This window comes from Poecile atricapillus, chromosome 5, assembly GCF_030490865.1.
Source record: "Poecile atricapillus isolate bPoeAtr1 chromosome 5, bPoeAtr1.hap1, whole genome shotgun sequence".
Classification (NCBI taxonomy): domain Eukaryota; kingdom Metazoa; phylum Chordata; class Aves; order Passeriformes; family Paridae; genus Poecile; species Poecile atricapillus.
Window position 1 is genome coordinate 9,187,252 of NC_081253.1, and position 18,641 is coordinate 9,205,892.

The 18,641-nt window shown below is 42.3% G+C and overlaps 1 protein-coding gene across 2 annotated transcripts; it reads left to right on the forward strand.

Annotated features, from left to right (window-relative positions):
• Positions 1-730: 730 nt before the first annotated feature.
• Positions 731-17,655, forward strand: LOC131579437 (protein mono-ADP-ribosyltransferase PARP14-like). 2 transcript variants are annotated; one of them, XM_058839359.1, is made up of 19 exons: positions 751-1,046; positions 1,141-1,247; positions 1,333-1,366; positions 2,379-2,453; positions 3,157-3,354; positions 3,514-3,798; positions 4,699-4,935; positions 5,826-8,083; positions 8,957-9,190; positions 9,466-9,687; positions 10,668-10,749; positions 11,686-11,835; positions 12,356-12,418; positions 13,462-13,629; positions 14,488-14,706; positions 14,806-15,393; positions 15,848-15,993; positions 16,547-16,721; positions 16,944-17,655. In XM_058839359.1, exons 1-19 carry the CDS (start codon positions 848-850, stop codon positions 17,231-17,233), a joined length of 5,730 nt encoding a protein of 1,909 aa, XP_058695342.1. In that variant the 5' UTR covers positions 751-847; the 3' UTR covers positions 17,234-17,655. The 2 variants fall into 2 exon arrangements, with proteins under 2 accessions (XP_058695343.1, XP_058695342.1); XM_058839360.1 differs by lacking the exon at positions 16,944-17,655 and having other exon boundaries at positions 731-1,046; positions 15,848-16,003; positions 16,547-16,666.
• The last annotated feature ends 986 nt before the right edge of the window (positions 17,656-18,641 follow it).

Sequence of the window (18,641 nt, forward strand, 5' to 3'; positions counted from 1 at the left end):
TCCCTTTGGACACTTTGGGTCACTTTGGGACACTACCCCTGCTCCTTCTCTGCATCTGCTTGCTCGCAGAGCATGGGGGAGCATGTACCTGGGCTAGTTGTGGGGAGGACAGTGCATTAGGAAGTAACAGATAAATCAGTCACCCACCAAGAAACAAAGGCAGCCCCATCGGTCACTTGACAGAGTGTCTGATGATACCTAGGCTTAGCTGACTGCTGAAAATCTTTAGTGACATTTGGTTATTTATCCATTTCTTCAGTGAACATTCAGTGAAGTTAGGGGGGGGAAACTTCATTTACCTGCTATTTTAGTGTCCCATATTTGGCCACAAGGGTAAAATACACAGCACGAAATAGCTGAAAACTAACCTTTGCAAGGGAAAGTCCTGAACACTCAGCTGAAAACTTCTCAGCTAGCTGACAAGTTGGTCTGAAGTAAACACTCATTGCAACCTTCCACGGTTGTGGAAGCATGTTTGGCAAAGAATGATGAAAATGGTAATTTTACTTTGCATCATGACTTCATTTGAAAGGGTAAGGCAGGAAGAGCGAGTGTTAGCCAATGGCTAGCCATTGTAAGTTCAGAGGCTGAAAACACTGTGACGCTTGGTTCTTGTTCGGCTCTGTGGAGGCACAAGGGACAGTGCAGCCCGGGCGCGCTCCGAGGACGCTGAGAGGCCTCTCCTGCCCCCGTGAGGAGGAGTGGCGGGGCCCGGGGCTCCCTGCCGTCCCGATGGGCCTGGAGGAGGGAGGACTATTCCTGGCACAGGGCGGAGCCCCGAGCACCTCGGGAAAAGCCGCCGGGAAGTGAAACTGAAAGCGGCGGGAAGAGGAGCCTTGGGGCAGCCATGGAGGGGCAGTGTCCGTGCGCCTTCCCGCTGCTGGTGCGAGGGGACTGGGGCCCCGCCGAGCCGCCGCCCGCGCTCAGGAAGAAGCTGCTCTGCTACTTCCAGAGCCAGAAGCGCTCGGGCGGCGGCGAGTGCGAGCTGCGGGTCGGGACCGACACCAGGACCGGACACATCCTCGTCTGCTTCGCCTGCCCCAAGGGTGAGCGGCCGGGCCGGATGCTGATAGCGGTGCCCGCGGCTCAGACGGGCGGGGGGCGGCCGCATCCCCTGACCGGTGCCTGTTCTGTTGGCAGTGAGGGAGCGAGTGCTGTGCCGTCCGCTCCACGAGCTCGTGTTGGGGTCCGGAGAGCGGCTGTCGCTGCAAGTCACCGCGCTGGCCGCGGACGGTGACCCCGCGCAGGTGAGGCGGGCGCGGGTGAGGTGGGCACGGGTCCGGCCGGGCCGGGAGGGACCGCGGGTGACCGTGCTCCTCTCGTTCCTTGCAGGAGACGGGACCGGCCGGCGGGACCGAGGCGCCAGGTAGCAGCTGCGGCAGGAGCTGCGGGGGGCTCCGGGGCTGGCGAGGCACCGGCCGGGGAGCCCTGCGGAGGAGCGGGGATGGGGAAGCAGGCGGAGCCGCTTGCTTGCCCGGGCCGGGTGAACGGCGCTGCAGGGCTTTGATTCTCCTCCCAGCGCTCCCCTTAACTTCCCGAATCCCAAACATGATGTAATTCCTAAGGTACAGCCCCCGAGCCAAATCCCAGGCACCGGACAGACCAACCACGCTATCACGGCTAATACACACGCACACACATGCACACACACATACATACACACACAGCTAATCAATACACACACATACACTGCACAATCAATACACACACATAGGACTAATCAATACATACACATACACAGCTAATCAATATGTAGCTATCAGTACATATATAGTATCATATATTGATACCGGTAGTACATATCAGCAATCCATATATACAGGGCTAATACACATGCAGCTCACTGAGCTCTGCTTCAAAGTACCTGCTTGTGCATAGTGGGGTGATTGTGCAGGTGAGGGCTGAGGGCACAGACTGGAAAAGCAGTTTGTTCAATCTGACCAAGTCTTTTGTTTTCTAATGTAGCTGCATTTCCTCGTGTTCTAAACTAGGGAGTTGAGCAGTCATGCTGAATCAAACACATCCTAACAGAGGCTCTTCCAGAGGTCCCAGTTTTCAAAGGTGCTTTCCTCCTAAACACAGATGTCCTCATCACTACTTATGTTTACTGCAGCTTTTGTGTGAGGAAAGTGCTGTAGTGCCTGGCAGGACCAGGTAGGACCATGGTAGGACCATGGCAGGACTACTTATGGTGGTTCATGCAGCATGACTGTGTTCTGACATTATGCCCAAGGCTTCTTGAGCTCAGAGTGTTTCTGTAATCAATTCAACATATAGTTTAAAAAGAGGAATCAATGGAAGGCTATGATTCTGACAGTGTTAAATGAAACTTAATTCAAGTACCCAGCAACTGAGAAACCATTGTCATTTATCTCTAGTTAATGAATCCCAGGTATCTCTTCCCATCCTCCAGAATAAGAAAACTCCTGTGTTTACTCAGCGGGAGAAGATAGGTAAGTGTGTAACTTACCCAGTGGTGACCATTGTATTGCTTCTTTGGTTTTTTGGATCTTTCTGCTGCAGCAGTGCCCTGGTCACACTCGTGGCTTGTGTTGTTTGTCTAACATAGTGTAGGAATTGTGATCCCAGACTAAAATAAATAAATGTATTTTTTTCCTTTCTGTGAGTCCCTTTAGAGCCCCCCTTCACTGGCTACCTCAGACAGGTCAGTTCCTTAGGGGACAGCAGTGGATGCTGGCCTTTGTCCTGGCTAAGGCTGCCCCTACCCAGACCTTCCCAGCTGCTGCCAGCCTTGATGGGGCAATCCTGTGCCAGAGCATCAGGAGCTGTGTACCCCAGGTACACCTGATTAGCCATGGCAGACAGCAGATACATACCCCAGGTGACCCACAGCAATGTCTGGAACTGTGAATGGGCAGCACTAGTTCCCCTCATTGTGTGTTTGTGAAGAAGCTTTTGTATCTTTTATTTCTGCTGTCCTTGCCTGATGATGAACTGAAGCATTTCCTCCCTTTGTGTTGATATGGCAACTCCCACTAGTGATATGCTTAACTTGTTTCAGATTCTTACCCTGTTCTTTTCCCTGACCTTAAGTATGATCTGAACAAAAAGTGTTGTGAAAGCTTGGAAGATAGGAAGCTTGGTTTTTTTTCTTAACTTTTGCCTAAGGCATTAGGGTGTGATCTTTTATTTCAGAATCATGTGAGAAACTGGACACAGAGAAGGCAACCTCTAGGAATTCTGCTATAGTAGTAACTACTGCCTTTGGGGAGGAAATAGAAGATGAGATTTTGGAAATGTACTTTGAAAATAAAAGGAAGTCTGGTGGGGGGGTCATCGAGTCCTTTGTCAAAAAAGATCAGCAAGTGATCATCACCTTTCAGGATGAGCAAGGTAGGTTATGGGTGTTATACTGCTTAAGCTCCCTTTTAAAATAGGCCTTTGCTGGTGCAAGATCTCTTTGTGGGCATTGCTTCAAGCAGAAATGGTGTACTATTGCTATTGTTTAGCACACTACTCTGCTGTGACATCTCTGTTTTTCTGTGGGACTAGATGCCCAAGAAGTTTTGCAAAGAAAGCATCACTTGAGTAAAATTGATCTGGTTGTGAAGCCGTGGCAAGTGGAGACTTCCCAGGAGTCATGCCAAGTGGAGAACTCTGAAGGCTCGCTGCTTCCCACCGCAGTTGTGCTGGAAAATGTGAAGGAGACAACAACAGATTGCATGTTAATTTTGCTGGTAGAGAATGTGAGCGGATTGTCAGAGGATGACGGTGACTTCAGTGTGGAAATGATACCTGAGTTATGTGCTGCTGTAGTTACTTTTACTAGAAATATTGGTAAGAAGGAGTTGAAGCTCTTTCTTATTAGCTACACGTTTTTGTGCATGTGTGTGAGTGAGATTAAGCTGGAAGTATTTTCTTTCATATTCTTAAGGTTTGATATGATATTGTGTCCTTTTAAAGGAGGATTTACTCTCCTAAAGTTAATGCCATAACATTTATCTGTGAGGTATATAGGCCAGTGCAAGTTAGAGCTAACTCTGGCTTGGTAGTAAACATAGCAGATAGGACTAAAACCAAACTGTAACTTAAAACAAGCAATGAAGGATGTACTTGGTCTGAGAGCAGATCAATGGTAAAAGCTGTCATTGCAAAATGCTGTCTTTCAGAGAAGGTGTAGGTTTTCTGCCTTAGAAATTATTTTTCTCTCAAGTCATGCTCCTGTCCTAAATTTTTGGTGTAGCCTTTAGGAAATAAGTAGATCTTTAAGAAATTTAATTATTTTTGCTTGACAGATGGAAAAGTGGTTTGACTGTCTTTTACTGTGAGGATAACAGGGGGGAAATAGCCAAAATGACAATGTATTTATCATAAAATTTGAATTTTATGTGAGAGAGAATTTGAACCGTTAACTTGTGTCTTATTAGTTGTGTACAAAGCCATAACCCAAAAATGAACCTGATCTTGTTTTCTGCTGGGGTTAAAGACAGTGACAGTCAGTAGCAAAACTAGTTGCAAATTCTGGCTGCGGTCATTGTAGTCAACAGTTGTGATCAGCCATGAGGGGAATATTAAGATACTGAATATGTGGAAAGAAGTAGCTTTGTGGGCAGCTCTGAGCTGATTTTGTAATTCATTGCTTTGATCAGTGCACACAGTGATAGTCTGCTAACATCATGGTAGAAAAACAAGTTCTAAGTTTGATCTTTTCTTTTTTCTTCTCCTTTCTCTTTCTAGATGCAGAGGAATTTGTTGAAAAGATTAATCAAAACCACAGAGCAAGGAAACAAAACATCACTGCACGGTGCCTTGAGCAAACAAAATGTGTTCGGGCTGAAAATATACCATCCAACACCCCCAGTGACTATATAACTGTCTACTTTGAAAATGAGAAATACGGAGGTGCGCAAAGGGTGGATGTTCAACAGCTGCCTGATGAAGAAGCAGCTATCATTACATTTGGTAACCAAAAAGGTAATGCAGAAATGCAGAGCCCTTATTTCTTTGAGAACCTATCACTTAATGACCAAAACATGGATTTTCTAGAGAAATGCGTCCTTTGCCCTTGTAAAACGGCAGGGCTTTGCCCACAGGTCTCGTGCTAACTGGAGTGCAGGCTTCAGTTTTGGACCAGCTGGGCATAAGGCATAGAATTTTTTCATTTTCTAGACAGTTTATTTCACCCAGGCCTTGATCCTTACAGAGTTCAGGTTGCAGTTTGAGTTCCGTGGAGAGTGCACAGCCCTGCAGGCACAGGGGACTTCCCCCATCTGCCATCTTGACCACCAGCTGCCCATGGCAACTTGTCCCATCTGACACATCTCAGGACAATTTCTTGGGCAGCGTTTTGGCCCAGAGCAGGTGCTATGGGTTGTCCACTCAGTGGCAGAAAGATGAGTGACTGTGAGAGGTGTAGGACAAGGGAGAAGCTGGAGGCATTGCAGTGAAGGGGAGAAATGAAGGGGGGTTGAAGGAAAGAGATGGTCTTTTGGGGGAAAACAGAGGGGCTGTGGTTTGAACTGCTGAGTAATAGCCCAAACAACTGTGGAGCTGGGCACTTCAAGTATAGCATATAAGAGAAGTAGGGGAGGAGATTATGCACATCTCCTCCCAGAGGTGGATGCTGTTGTGCTTGACCATCTCTCTTCAACTTAGCTTCTGGGATTTAAAATAAATCTTCAAAAATCTGGAATTATTTCTGTCTGGGAAGGGGAGGAAAGTAATCTAAAAATGTTCTTAAAAATAACTAACATTATTATATAGAAAATACAGTTTTAAAACCCCCAAACAATGAAAAAAAGTCAAAACAAAAGAGGTCTTAAGTGCTGACATTAATAACTTTGGGGGCTGTTTGTTTGTTTTAGATGTAGCAAATATCCTGGCAAAGAAGCATTCACTCAACAAAACACCAATCTTTGTCTATCCTTACTACACCTCACTGGAAACGGCTCTATATGGAAAGGAAGGGCCACAGATAAAGAAGCTAGATCCAATTACCTTGCCTCTGGATCCCTATATCTGGAATTATTTGCAAAGAAATAGTAGCTTAATTGAGGCAATAGATCATGAAATGGCAAAGTGTAATTGTGTGCCAATGTGGCCTGATGCTCTCTGTGCAGATCCAAAAATTACTTTGCAACCCTCAGCTATTTTTTCAAAGCGAAAGAGATCAGTATCTCAATTGGCCAAGGCATGGAAAGAAAAGGTTTCCACAGCATTTTCACACAGCATATCAAAATACAAAGCACTTCCATGTCCAGTAAGCACAGAGGTGTGGGAAGCCATTAGCAACAACTTTCCCCATGATGAAGTTCTGATGATTCCACATATTTCCGAGGATTTACATGTTCTAGTAGGGGAAAAAGAAGTTGTGAAGGAGGTTGAACAAGAGCTGAAGCTTCTGATTGAAAAGGCCACCAGAGAAATTGAAAGAAAAAAACAAAGAACTGAACTGAAAGTCGATACAGTGAGTCCAGGGGAATATGGAATTTTACAGATATCTGGTCTTGAAGAAAAATTTCATACAGAGTTCCCAGACTTGAAAATGACCTATGATTATTTTCAGAAGAGCATTAACCTATCTGGACTGCCTGAGGAAGTTTATAAAGTAAAAGGAGAAATTATTGATTATGTACACAAAATGGCAAAGAAAACAATTAATATTCACCCTTACATTTTTCAGTTTTTAGAGCATATTGATAATGAAACTCTGTCACAGAGCCTGTTTATATCAAAACAAATTTGTGCCTTTTATGAGCTTGGTGTAGGAGAGATCATCCTGAAGGGGAGTGCTCCTGAAGATCTTCTAAAAGCAGAGGAAGAAATAAAGAAAGAACTGGACCACAAAAGTATTACTTTGGAGGATGAGTCAGTCCTCCTGAAGAAGGAATGGCAGATGCTAGCCAAGGAAAACTGCTGTAATGGAGCTGTAGCAGTCACTCAGGCAGAGACTCAGATCATGATTGCTGGTTTTTCTGAAGCAGTAGCAAAAGCCTTTGAGAAACTTTCCAACTTTATAGATGAAAACAGGCAGGTGCAAAGGGTCATTGAAGGAAAACCGATGGCAGTCATAAAGTTTTTTGAGAAAGAGAAGGTCGATGATTGGGCTGCCTTAGAAAAAAAATGTGTGAAAGTTAGCTTTAGCACACAGAAAAACTGTGGAGTTATATCCTTGAGTGGGCCAAAGACAAAAGTGCTGGAGGGAGTCAGCTTAGTTGAGGGAATTCTGTCTGGCCTGCATTTTCAGCGTATGGTAATTGACTTGCCAGGAGCTAAGGCATATATAAAAGAGCAAGCACACTTTTTGGCCCCCCATGTAAAACATGTGTTCAAGAGTTTAGTCCTACTGGAAGAGGAGCCAGAAGAGCAGCTGGAAGAACAGAAAGAACGTAGTAGCAGAGGCAAGCTCTATATGCAGGTGACTATGGGTGAAACTGTAATAGCGCTTTATAAAGCTGACTTGTGCACTCACCCTGTTGATGTTGTGGTGAATGCATCTAATGAAGACCTAAAACACATTGGTGGCCTTGCTGATGCCCTGTCAAGAGCAGCTGGCCCAGCACTGCAAGAGGAGTGCGATGAGCTGGTGTGGAAGCTCGGGAATTTGCACCCTGGTGACGCAGTGATCACACACGCCGGGAAACTGCCCTGCAAGAACGTCATTCACGCTGTTGGGCCCAGGTGGAGCAAGGAGAAATCAGAAATGTGCATGAACTTGTTGAGGAAGACAGTGAAAAATTGTTTAAAAGTAGCTGAAACACACAAGCATCGTTCTATTGCTCTGCCTGCTATAAGTGGAGGGATTTTTGGCTTCCCACTGAAACTGTGTACTTATTTGATTGTATCCTCCATCAAGGAGACCTTGGAACAATCCAAGGGGAGCAGCAGCTTGAAGGAGGTTCATCTTGTGGGTTTGGCACAGGATAACATTGAAGCTTTCAGCAAGGCATTTAGAGAAGTGTTTTCAGATTCTCCACCTTCCTACACATCACTGCATCATATCAGTACAGTTCCTCAACCTAGGCAGAGGAAAGCTTTTCAGCATGTTAAGAACTTCCCTTTCATAACAACTCAGGAAGGCCTTAACATCGTGCTGCAAACAGGAAGCATTGAAGATGCTACAGTAAGTGTTCTAAATTAATTCATATTGAAATATCAAATGGGTTCTTTTGTGTCTGTTTTAAAAACTAACCAACACGATACCAATATCATTGGTGAGCGCTGGCATGAAACATGCAGCTGGTATTGCACTTTCTGTGGAGAACCAGTGACATTAATTGATTCCCAGTTGTCTCCTGCACTGAATTTCTGTTAGCTGGGATTCTGTTACTGGGATCACCAATACTGGAAGCAACTGCATCCAGGACCCTTCCTGTAATGGTCTGCAGAACCTCTGAGGAGTGGATGCCTCCCAAAGCTTGTGCATGCAGCTCCTCCAGTTGGCCAGGGCAGAATATATGTTAAAATGTATATAGGGGCCCTTCCTGAGTAGCTAAATACAGGGTTTGACACAATGTTCAGTGCCCTTTGTATTTCTCTCATTCAGAAGTTATTGCTTTTCTCACTTCTTCCTCCTTAGATTATCCCCAGTCCTGTTTGTCTTCAGCATCTGCTTGTCCCCCTAAACCAGCCATGGGAGGCCCTGCCTACCTCAGTGAACTCAGATTTTGGTCTGCAAGTCTCTCTCATCTGAGAGCAAACTTGCACAAATGTTTTTCAAATGGAGGTAGAACGAATAAATGAGGAATGCGGAATTGTTATATTTCTCCCATTAGGCTGAAATTAATGTCACTGTTAACTCAGTTTTGTGTTTCTTTGGGCAGGCTCATGATATTAGAATTGAGCATACTTTCTGGTTAATTCCAAAACGTTGTTTGCTCTGGTTGCTGTCTGAAAATTTACCTTGTAAACTATCAGACAGACTGTATTTGATTATCCAATGCAAAATTTAAATTTGATACTTACAAGCTAGAGTTTTTGCTTGTGTGTTTTTCAGACATCCATTGTTGTTGTCAGTGTTGGCAAAGATCTCCAGCTTGACAAAGGGCCTCTTGGTAAAGCTTTGCTAAGCAAGGCAGGGCCAATGCTTCAGATAGAATTGAAAAAAGAAGGTGGAGGAAGAACACCTGAGGAAGGATCTGTGTTGAAAACTAAAGGTTACAATCTGGCTTGCAGTGTTGTGCTTCATGCTGTGGTACCTATGTGGTCCCAGAAAAACACTCCTTCAAAGGTAAAAGGGTTTTTATTTGCCTAAATTTTTGTGGGATTTATAGTGTGTTTAATGCCACTTTTCCTTTGAAATGGGGGACAGTGTCAGAGAAGATGAGAGTTTGACTCGTTCTTTTTTAACTGTGGGCCGATCCCTTGTTGACTTATAAATTCCATGTGAATTCGTTGTGTGTGGAATTTATTGTATTTTAATACCAAGATAGCTGAAAGGGAAAATGTTTTATTACACATACTGGAAAAACCTCCAGTAACTGAAAAAATAATTGTGCTTTACAGGTCTTGGGTGACATAATCACAAAATGCCTGGAGATTGCTGAAGAATTGTCTTTGAAATCAATCACTTTTCCAGCAATTGGAACAGGGAATTTAGAATTTCCAAGATCTGTTGTTGCTAAATTATTGTTTGACAAAGTGTTTGAATTCAGTAGTAAAAACAGAGTCAATTCTCTTGAAGAAGTTTACTTTCTGTTGCACACAAAAGACACAGCTAATATTCAGGTGAGTTACTGTGGTTTCCTGTATTACAGTATGGTGTATCTGAGTCTGTCTCATCATACTTGGCTATCTGATGATCTTCGAAGACTCCGCAAGGTGCTTGTTCTTATACTAAAGAAAAGGTTTGCTAACTTTCATCTATACTGAATGTTCTCTTTTTCATTCTACCTCCCTTGGTCACCCACATATCAAGTGCAGTCCTGCTCCCTTCCTATCCTTTTTTGTTTCCTGGGAATAATACATACAAAAGTGTAATTACTCTTTATCTCATGAACTCACCTAATTCTTCAGTCTATAGGTCAGACAAGTTTGCTGTAACTCCTGCTTCAGTGCCTGCAACCTTGGAAAAAAGCTGTGCTTTTAATGGAGTGCTGGTGTCCTTTTAGGAGGAATCATTGTGCTAGGATTGTTGTGCTGGTAAACTTCTCCAGTAGAAACACACAAGTATTCTCCATCTCCCTCTCTTCATTGTCCCATTAGCATAAATTTTCTATATCCACACTCAGGTTACTCATTTCACTCCAAAGGAGAGTCGTCACACTGTGAATTCATGTCCAGATAAGTGTTTCTACATCTGTTGCCTTCTGTACTTTGTGCAAGAGCTAATACATTTTGAAAGGCTAAACTTGAAGGCTGCTGCATCAAAGCCTGAACTGTTGTGCATAGAGAAGGGTGGCATTACCTGTAAGAGCTGAGTTAGTGTGAAGTACTCACTCACTGTAAGGATGCCTTCTGCTGCTGTATCCCTGTGGAATGGTAACTGGGGCTTTAACTCAGTTATTTTTGATTCTGTGTGTTGCTCACACTGAGTAGCCTTGCTCTATGGGAACAACATCTGTCAGGACTTGCCATCAGCATTGTGGCAGATAACGTTAAGTAGTTTGCATTTAGCTCTTTCTAAATGTTTTTAGCTTTGCTTTTCAAACCTTTATTTTGGCTGTGTAAAGACTTCTACAGGGGTTGATTGTAATTTCATTCTCTAGGAATTTTCAGATGAACTTGAAAACAGGTCTGTAGCTGTTAAAGTGCAGAAGCCTTCTCCAAATGACACTAGCCAAAGCACAGGTAAGGTTTATTCACAGAAGCTGTGTGCCTACTGATTTTTTTTATTTTTTTCAAGTATTCTAAGGAATGCATTCATTATGGATATTTAGGTACTTGCTTGGTGAGCATGTCATTCCCAAAGTCTGAGTGGCTGCTGTAAAGACAATATTTTCAGGCAGAGTGTCTGTTATGTCTGAAATAGTGATAGAGATGCTAAGAAAACAAGTGTTCCTGTGATTCCTTATCTGGGTAGTGCCCCTGCAAATTGGAACAGCAGAAGCTATTAGGTCTCAAGGGCATAAGCAGTGCTTTTACTTTTATTGCTGCAGCAGTAGATTAAACTGTGAACAAGTCTTTCTCTATCCTGGGAAGGCAGGTGAGATCGTGGTTATGTGTGTTAAAGTGCTCTCTTTGAACTACTCTTAAATTTTTTTATGTATTCAGATGAATAGCAAAACCAAACTGAAAAGTCTTCGGTATTATCCATCTTAATGGAACTGCAGCCTGTAGAAAAATGACTTACATGTTGAAAACTTAATTACGATTTTACAAATAACACATGGATAAAAAGTTACACCTTTTCAAGAAATAGAGAGCCTGCCTGGAAACTCTGTGAGACACAGAAGCAAAAGAGTGAAACTTAGAAAGTTTGTTTCTCTCTCACATTTGAGTTTTGCAATAATAAAATGTCACTAAGTAGTGTCTGCATACCAGATGTGCAGCAAAATACATTTTCCCTGCCATCCTGCCATGACAGAAATGATGGAAATGAGTGCAGGTTGAGTACAGACTCCTGTGAGAAGGAATGATTTTCAGTTAGCATGGCAGACAGTCCTTTTCACAGGCTGAGTCTGTACCCAGACTGTGATCTCTGTAGGTGTTGTAACCAAGAAAAAGTCCCTTATCTTTTACATCATCACTTCCTTCTGCTCAGGGTCTGTATTTCTTTCCCTGCAGCTTTTACTGCTATTTCTTCAACCTCAGCACACAATGTGCCTGAAATAACAATTGGCTCCATTGTGTTCCGGGTGGCAGAAGGTGATATTACCAAGGAGGAGGGAGATGCCATTGTAAACATAACAAACCAAACCTTCAACCTCAAAACAGGTATTTTAATTGATATTATGTGGGAAGGAAGTATGTGTGCTTGGAAGGGCTGGGAAAGAAGAGGAGCAAGTATTTTTCTTCAGTGCTTTAAAGCCTTTTGTTTGTTTCACAATTTAGTTTCTGTTTTGCTTCCTAGGGTACAAAATTTCAATGAGAAAGTGTCTGAAACTTTATTCACTTGTTAATCTATGTTATAGGACAGCATGTTTAAGACTCCCTTGCAGAGAAGAAAACCAATATTTTTTATATATATATAATCTTTTTATAGAACACCTCTCAGACAAAAGGAGGAGACAAACCTCAGTGAGGTTTTGACCTTAGTGAAACTTGTCAGGTACTCAAAACATCAATTTGAATTGAAAAGCATATAAGGCTAAAATTTTGGTTGCAGTGTTTTTCATTTATAATCTGTAATGTTATCAGAATCGAGATATTTTAGATGTGATAAGGCATACAGTTCTGCCTCAGATGTGACTTTAAGAACAGTAACAGTGGATTCATGTTGGTCTTTTCTTTTAAGGTGTCTCCAGAGCAATCCTGAGTGCTGCTGGAAAAGCAGTGGAAAATGAATGTGGTATACTAGGTATAGTACAACATTTCTGACCTTTCCAAAGGTGTTAATCCATACCAGGGAATCTCTTGGAATACTTACTCAGTACTGACTACTGTAGTTCCATCTTTATTATGCACTGTGTTACAGCAAATAGTTTTTAATCAGTTAAATGTGGTATTTGTAAAACATCTAATAAGGGAAGGGGAAGAAAAATCTTCAAAAAGGAGACAGCTTCTAAGCATACATAAAGATCCAAATCTATTAGTTATTCCAGTAAAGGTTTCCATGATAAAAAACAAATCAACATCAAACAGAGCCGTGAGCAAGGGGTGACGCTGGCAAAAATGTTAATAGAGAAACCATCTCTCACTGGAAACAACTGTGTAGCTGCAACTCCCTTTGTTATTTCTCAGTGAGAAGATGTTTCCTGTTGACCTAGCCAGTAACTCACTACCACATCCTCTAGGTGACTGCCTTTCAGTTGTGTTCCTGTGTTCAGCTGGGTTCCTGCTTCAGAAGGGGCATTTATTTGTAGGCCAAATCCAATGCTGTTGGACAGCAGCTATAATGAAAGAGGAGTAAAGATGGATGAGTATGTGCTTTAAAATGCCAGAAAATAAGGCAAGTGGGAAATATGCAGTTTGGAAGTCAGCTTGGAAGACCAATCAAAGGAAAAGAATTATGTGGAAGAGATCCAAGGTGAACAAGCTCTTGAACAGGCCAAGAGAGTAATTTGGGCTAGGTGGCCTGCAGGTAGATGGCATACTTATTTGTGTGTGTGTGTGAAGACAGAGTGCCAGTCTGCATGAAGTTCTACAAGTTTACTGAGCAAACCTGACAAATAAAGGCACCCACTAAATTTATTTGCCAAAGGAGGCAAATATTTTACAAAACTAAATTGAGTTCTTGTGCCTTGGAAGTGAAAATTGAGCGATGGGGTTGCTTGCTTTGTGGAAGGAGACACAAAGCTTATCCTGGGCAGTATTTGTCACCATTTCTTGTTTCCTAATGAGGACTAGTACACATCTATATTGAGGATAATTGTTGATTATTTTCTCCTACTTACATTTCAGCCCAGCAAACTGGCAACAACTATATCATCACCCATTCAGGAAATCTGCCATGCAAAAAAATAATTCATTTTGTTTACCGAGATGATATCAGGTCCCTGGTTTCCCAGGTGCTCCAGGAGTGTGAACTGCAGAAGTATACCTCTGTCACCTTCCCAGCAATTGGAACAGGTCTGTGCCTCCCTTTTCTGAAAAGGGTTTAGTGCATGTGATTCAGCTGATCTCAGGGCTCAAGTGATGAGTTTGATTTAGCTGGAGAGGTTATTATTTGGTGAAAATATATTTGGAAATATGCAGTCTTTAAAAATGTTATTAGAGGCTTATGAAAGCTAGAAATCGTCTCTGCATCTAGTACATAAAGAGCATGAGTTTTCTAGAGCCAGCACTTCCTTGCTAACAGGGATTGAAAGGTAAGTCTGCTTGCTGAAGGATGTGCAGCCTGGTATGTGTGGGCAGCTCATCAGAGAATAGCCAGGGATCTGCTTTTCCATTGCTGAGATCAGTAGATGATGGAGCTCTGGCCAGCAGCTGCACAAGTAGTGTTGATAACGATGGAACATGAACCTGTCAAAAAGCCCAGACTGTCCCTTTTTCTTCTCTTGTTATTTTCAGTTAGTTTGGTAGAAATCCCTGGAATTGGAGAATCCAGAACTGCACCACATGCATGTGGAAATCTCTTGCGTGAATAAAACTAGGCTCGTATTTTGAGCAAGGAATGGACTAGTGGGCCACTGAGCAGCAGGCCTGTGGCCTATTAGTTACCCAAGCCATATCATCTACATCATAACCTGACTGGTTGCCAAGCCAACGAAAGGAAACTTCCATTTTTCCCTTGCTGGAAAGGTGGTCCTCAACTTTCTTTTCCTGATAAATAGAAACCTTTCTTAATTGCCAGCCTGATGTTGTTCTCAACCTGTTTGTAATCCAGGTGATTGTGGGTATGTTCATAGCTGTTCTTTTAAAGATGTTTTAATCATCTGTAACAGTTACTAACACTTTCTAGAGCAAAATATCTGCAACTTTTTTCAGGAGAGGCACGCCGCAATCCAGCTGAGGTAGCTGACAACATGATAGATGCAGTAACTGACTTTGCAAAAAGGAATACAGCATCATCTGTGAAAATGATTAAAGTTGTCATCTTTCAGCCACATCTGATGAGTGTGTTCCAAGCAAGCATGCAGAAAAGAGAAAAGTCTGCTGCAACACGAATCAAATCTTTGTTTTCCAAGGCATATCACGTGGGTAGATGTAAGTAGACATCACTTAAGTACAGGTTATAGATCAATCTGTTTAGCACCAGCTGATAAAGAATAATATTAATGACAATATTTATGTATTTCAATGTAGCACTCTGGAGCTCTGAGAAACATTCCCCAAAGGAAAAAACCAAAGTGGTTTTGGAAAAGAAAATTGATCAGGCTGTTGTGCAGATTTGTGGTGAAAATGAAAAAGAAGTGGAAGAAGCTGAAAAGTGGCTGAGAAGTGCAATTTCAAGAGAACAATCTCAAACAGAAATTGTAGATGAATCTATCTCTCATTTTGGTGAAGAAGAGAGTGAAGAACTAGATGACCTACAAAAGAAATTAAAAATTGTTCTTGATTTGAAGAGTACCTGTATTGAAATTTCAGGGGTTACAAAAGATGTCTGCCTGGCTTCTTTAGCTGTTCATAAAATGATCCTCAGGGTAAAAGCTGCTAAAGAGGTCCAGGCAAAACTTTTACAAGATTCAGTTGAATGGAAATATTTTGAAAAAGATTCTTATGTGCCCTTCAACAGTCTCACAAATGCAGAGTTGGAAAATGCTTACAAGGGAAAGCAGAAAACTACTGAAGTCACCATTGGTGAGGAAATATACACAGTGGATATGGAACGTAAGACTGCTGTGGATGCCCAAGGAAGACAGATATCCATTATACGGATTGACAAATCTGAAGGTGAGTAAAAGCATCTTGACAGACTGATCTTCCATGTGAAAACCTGGTTGCATCCAGTAAGAGAAAGGAGAAGGGAATGATGAGAATATTTAAATTATATGTTAGGAGCTTTGTGCAGATGCTTTTCTGGAGAATGTAGAAAGGAGCCAAATTGGGAAATAAAAGAACTTAGCAGCTATTTAAAATACTTTGAGAAGAGAGTAATGCATTCTGATGTTCTTAACAGGCTGACTAGCAATAATTTTCTTGTAGCAATTGTCATTCTAGATCTCAGCTCCTTCTCTTCTTGAGCTGTGCCCTCTTCTATTTACTACTGGTCCTTTACAATACAAGGAGATACCTCTTTCTGAGTCATCCATAAGCAAGATGTATGGATTTCTAGAAGCATTTGTAGCAGGTCATGTTTCATTTTAAGCAGTGGATTTGGTTGAGTATGATTGATTGTATTCTGCAGATCAAAAGTCAACAGTGTTCCCTCTGATGTGGGACCATATGGAAAATGAGCGACTCAAAATAGTGGAACTAAAACCAGACTCAACAGAGTATAAAGATGTGCAAGAAAGGTTTCTGCAGACCTGTCAGTTATTCAAAATTGAAAAGGTAAAAGCAGGTAATCTTTTCTGAGCATAAATAACTTGATGGCAAGTGATGAAGGATACTGATAGCAACAGAAAAAGAAATTCCCCTGGGATTTCTAAAGTTGGACAAGTCTTTCTGGCTGTCACTAACTTTATTCAGCTTTAATCAGTTTAATGTTGCAGTTGCAGTATTGCAGCTCTTAAGCAGTCACTTCTTCAACTCCAGGGGAGAGTGCTCTTCCTTGGAATGTTTTTTTGCTGTAGCAGAGCACTGCTTTGCCCACATAACCCATGTGTACTGTGCAGGCTCAGGAGGCATCTATGGCCTGGAAACCTGTGAAAAGCTCCTGTATTGTTTCCCAGGAAGTGTTTGTCTCGTGGTTTGGGCTGGGTTCTGCTATCTGCCATGCCAAAGTGTGGAAGGATCTGACTAACTTATTTATTTAATCATCTGGTATATATGCATTGGAGCTAGATGGTAATCTTGGAAGCAGATTGAATGATTGATATGCTAATTTTTTGTGACATAAACCTACCCACTTGATTTCTTTCTGTCTTACTTTCAAACCTCACAGATTGAGAGGGTACAGAACCTATATCTCTGGAAAAACTACCAAATAAAAAAGTGTGAAATGGATAAAAAAAATGGTGGCAGAAATAATGAGAGGCTTCTGTTTCATGGGACGAGTCAGGAGTCATTAAACTTTATTAACAACTATGGATTTAACCGGAGCTATGCTGGAATGCATGGTAATGTAACTTTCAAAACAACTTCCGTTCTCCTGTATAGGGCTAGGACTGATTTGCCATGCCATGTATAGCCCTACCTTGTATGCAGAATTATTTATTTTGTTTTGTCTTCTTATTGCAAATAAAAAGCAGAGTTGTCCAGAGATTCACAGGCTCTGAAGGTGGCAGATAAGGAATTGCTGCTATTGAAACACTCACAAACCTTTGCTTTTCTGACTACAGCCGCAAACTTCGGAAACGGAACATACTTTGCTGTTAACGCCAGCTATTCCGCCCACGACCTTTACTCCAAACCAGATGTGAATGGGAGGAAGTACATGTACTTGGCCCGAGTCCTTGTTGGAGAATATTCTCTGGGGAGAAAAGGATCAATTACTCCAGCACAAAAAAATATGAGCAACTCTGTAGATCTGTTTGATAGTTCAACTGATAACGTGCGCCAGCCATCCATGTTCATTATTTTTAATGATATTCAAGCTTACCCAGAATACCTTATCACTTTCACTAAGTAAGTGTTTTGATTGCAGCCACAACTGCATGTCTTTCAGCCTTTATGGAGTTTTACGATGGAAACACCTGTAACAAAACACACAACAAAAATAATAAGGAATTGTGTCAAATTAAATAGTCTTGATTTAAGCAATCTGTGGCAATTTCTGATCCCCCTGAAGCTTGTTTACACTTGGAGCAGCTGAATGTATTAACACTCGAACACAATATTGTACTGCAATCCTCTTTTAGATTCCATAGAGAGCCTTTGTACTGTATCAGCCTTTCCACACAGCCTTAGGGCCTTCCTAATTGCTGGTGGGGAATTGGAAGGGATAATGCAGCCATGGACTGTTCAGTGTGGCATTTCTGATGCCTTCTTACACTCTGTGACAATCTCATAACGAATTATGTTAGAGCAGTTTTCAATAAATGAACCAGTTGTACTTAATGGCTTGTGTTCATCTAAACCTGTTTGAACATTTAACATTGTTTTTTAACCAATGAACTTCAATGAACTTGACATTACAGGTAGGGATTGACTTGTTTTTAATACAGCACCCCCAATTTTGAAAAGCCCTTGTCTCCTCTCAATGTATTGGGTTTGAATTACTTGGTGGTATGATTAAGAAAAAAAATCTTCCAATGCCTTCTTTCCATAGTTAGTTAGTTTACTGTTAAGTTAAAGTTTTACCATAGGTTGGTGTGGCTGTATGAGCACTGTAGGGTAACTGTGGCCAAAGGACACCTTTTCTAGGAAAGGTGGTGTGAAATAATATGAATCTGCAAGTGTCTCAGTAGAGCCATAAACCTCAGGCGGTGCATTTGCACCCATCCCATCATTCCTTCTGTGACAGCGCTAGAACCGCTCCCTTTGGATTATTTTGCTTTTTACTGTGTCAGTTTTCTAACCACTGAAAATTGCTGACTGTTGAAATCAAGTGTGTTGAAATCAGTTTAACCTTGAGCTGAAAATCAGGGTTCTGGAATGGGGCCAAAATAAGTTTTGGTTGTACAGTGAATAATGCCCGTAACAAATACTGTGGCCAGTGGTTCATCAGCATGCCAGGAGCCAGAGGAGATGGCTCCAGGTGCTTCATTGCTGCTGATGGGTGTGACCATTCTCTCCAGGAGCCCCTACTGCATCAGGTCTCAGCTTCCCCAGCACCAAGGGAGGACACCAAGGTGTTTTTTCATCAGTGCTTGCATTACAGGTGCCTAGGACATCAAGCCTGGAGCAGAATTCTGTCACCCTGGGCTTTGTGCAGGTCCTGAGTGACAGAAGCTGCTTTTCCAAATGGGTTTATTCTAACAGGCAAAGGCCAGAGGCAGGAGCATACAAAGGGACCAAGAATTATTGAACAGCCTGAATTGAAAGGGATCCACAAGGATCATCAAGTCCAGCTTCTGGCTCTGCATAGCACATCCCCA

Bases quoted from the DNA above. Each gene is read 5' to 3' on its own strand.
- LOC131579437 (XM_058839359.1), top strand. From the start codon at position 848: ATGGAGGGGCAGTGTCCGTGCGCCTTCCCGCTGCTGGTGCGAGGGGAC. The intron at 9,688-10,667 runs GTGAGTTACTGT...TTCATTCTCTAG, and splicing joins AAGACACAGCTAATATTCAG to GAATTTTCAGATGAACTTGA. The intron at 13,630-14,487 runs GTCTGTGCCTCC...AACTTTTTTCAG, and splicing joins CTTCCCAGCAATTGGAACAG to GAGAGGCACGCCGCAATCCA.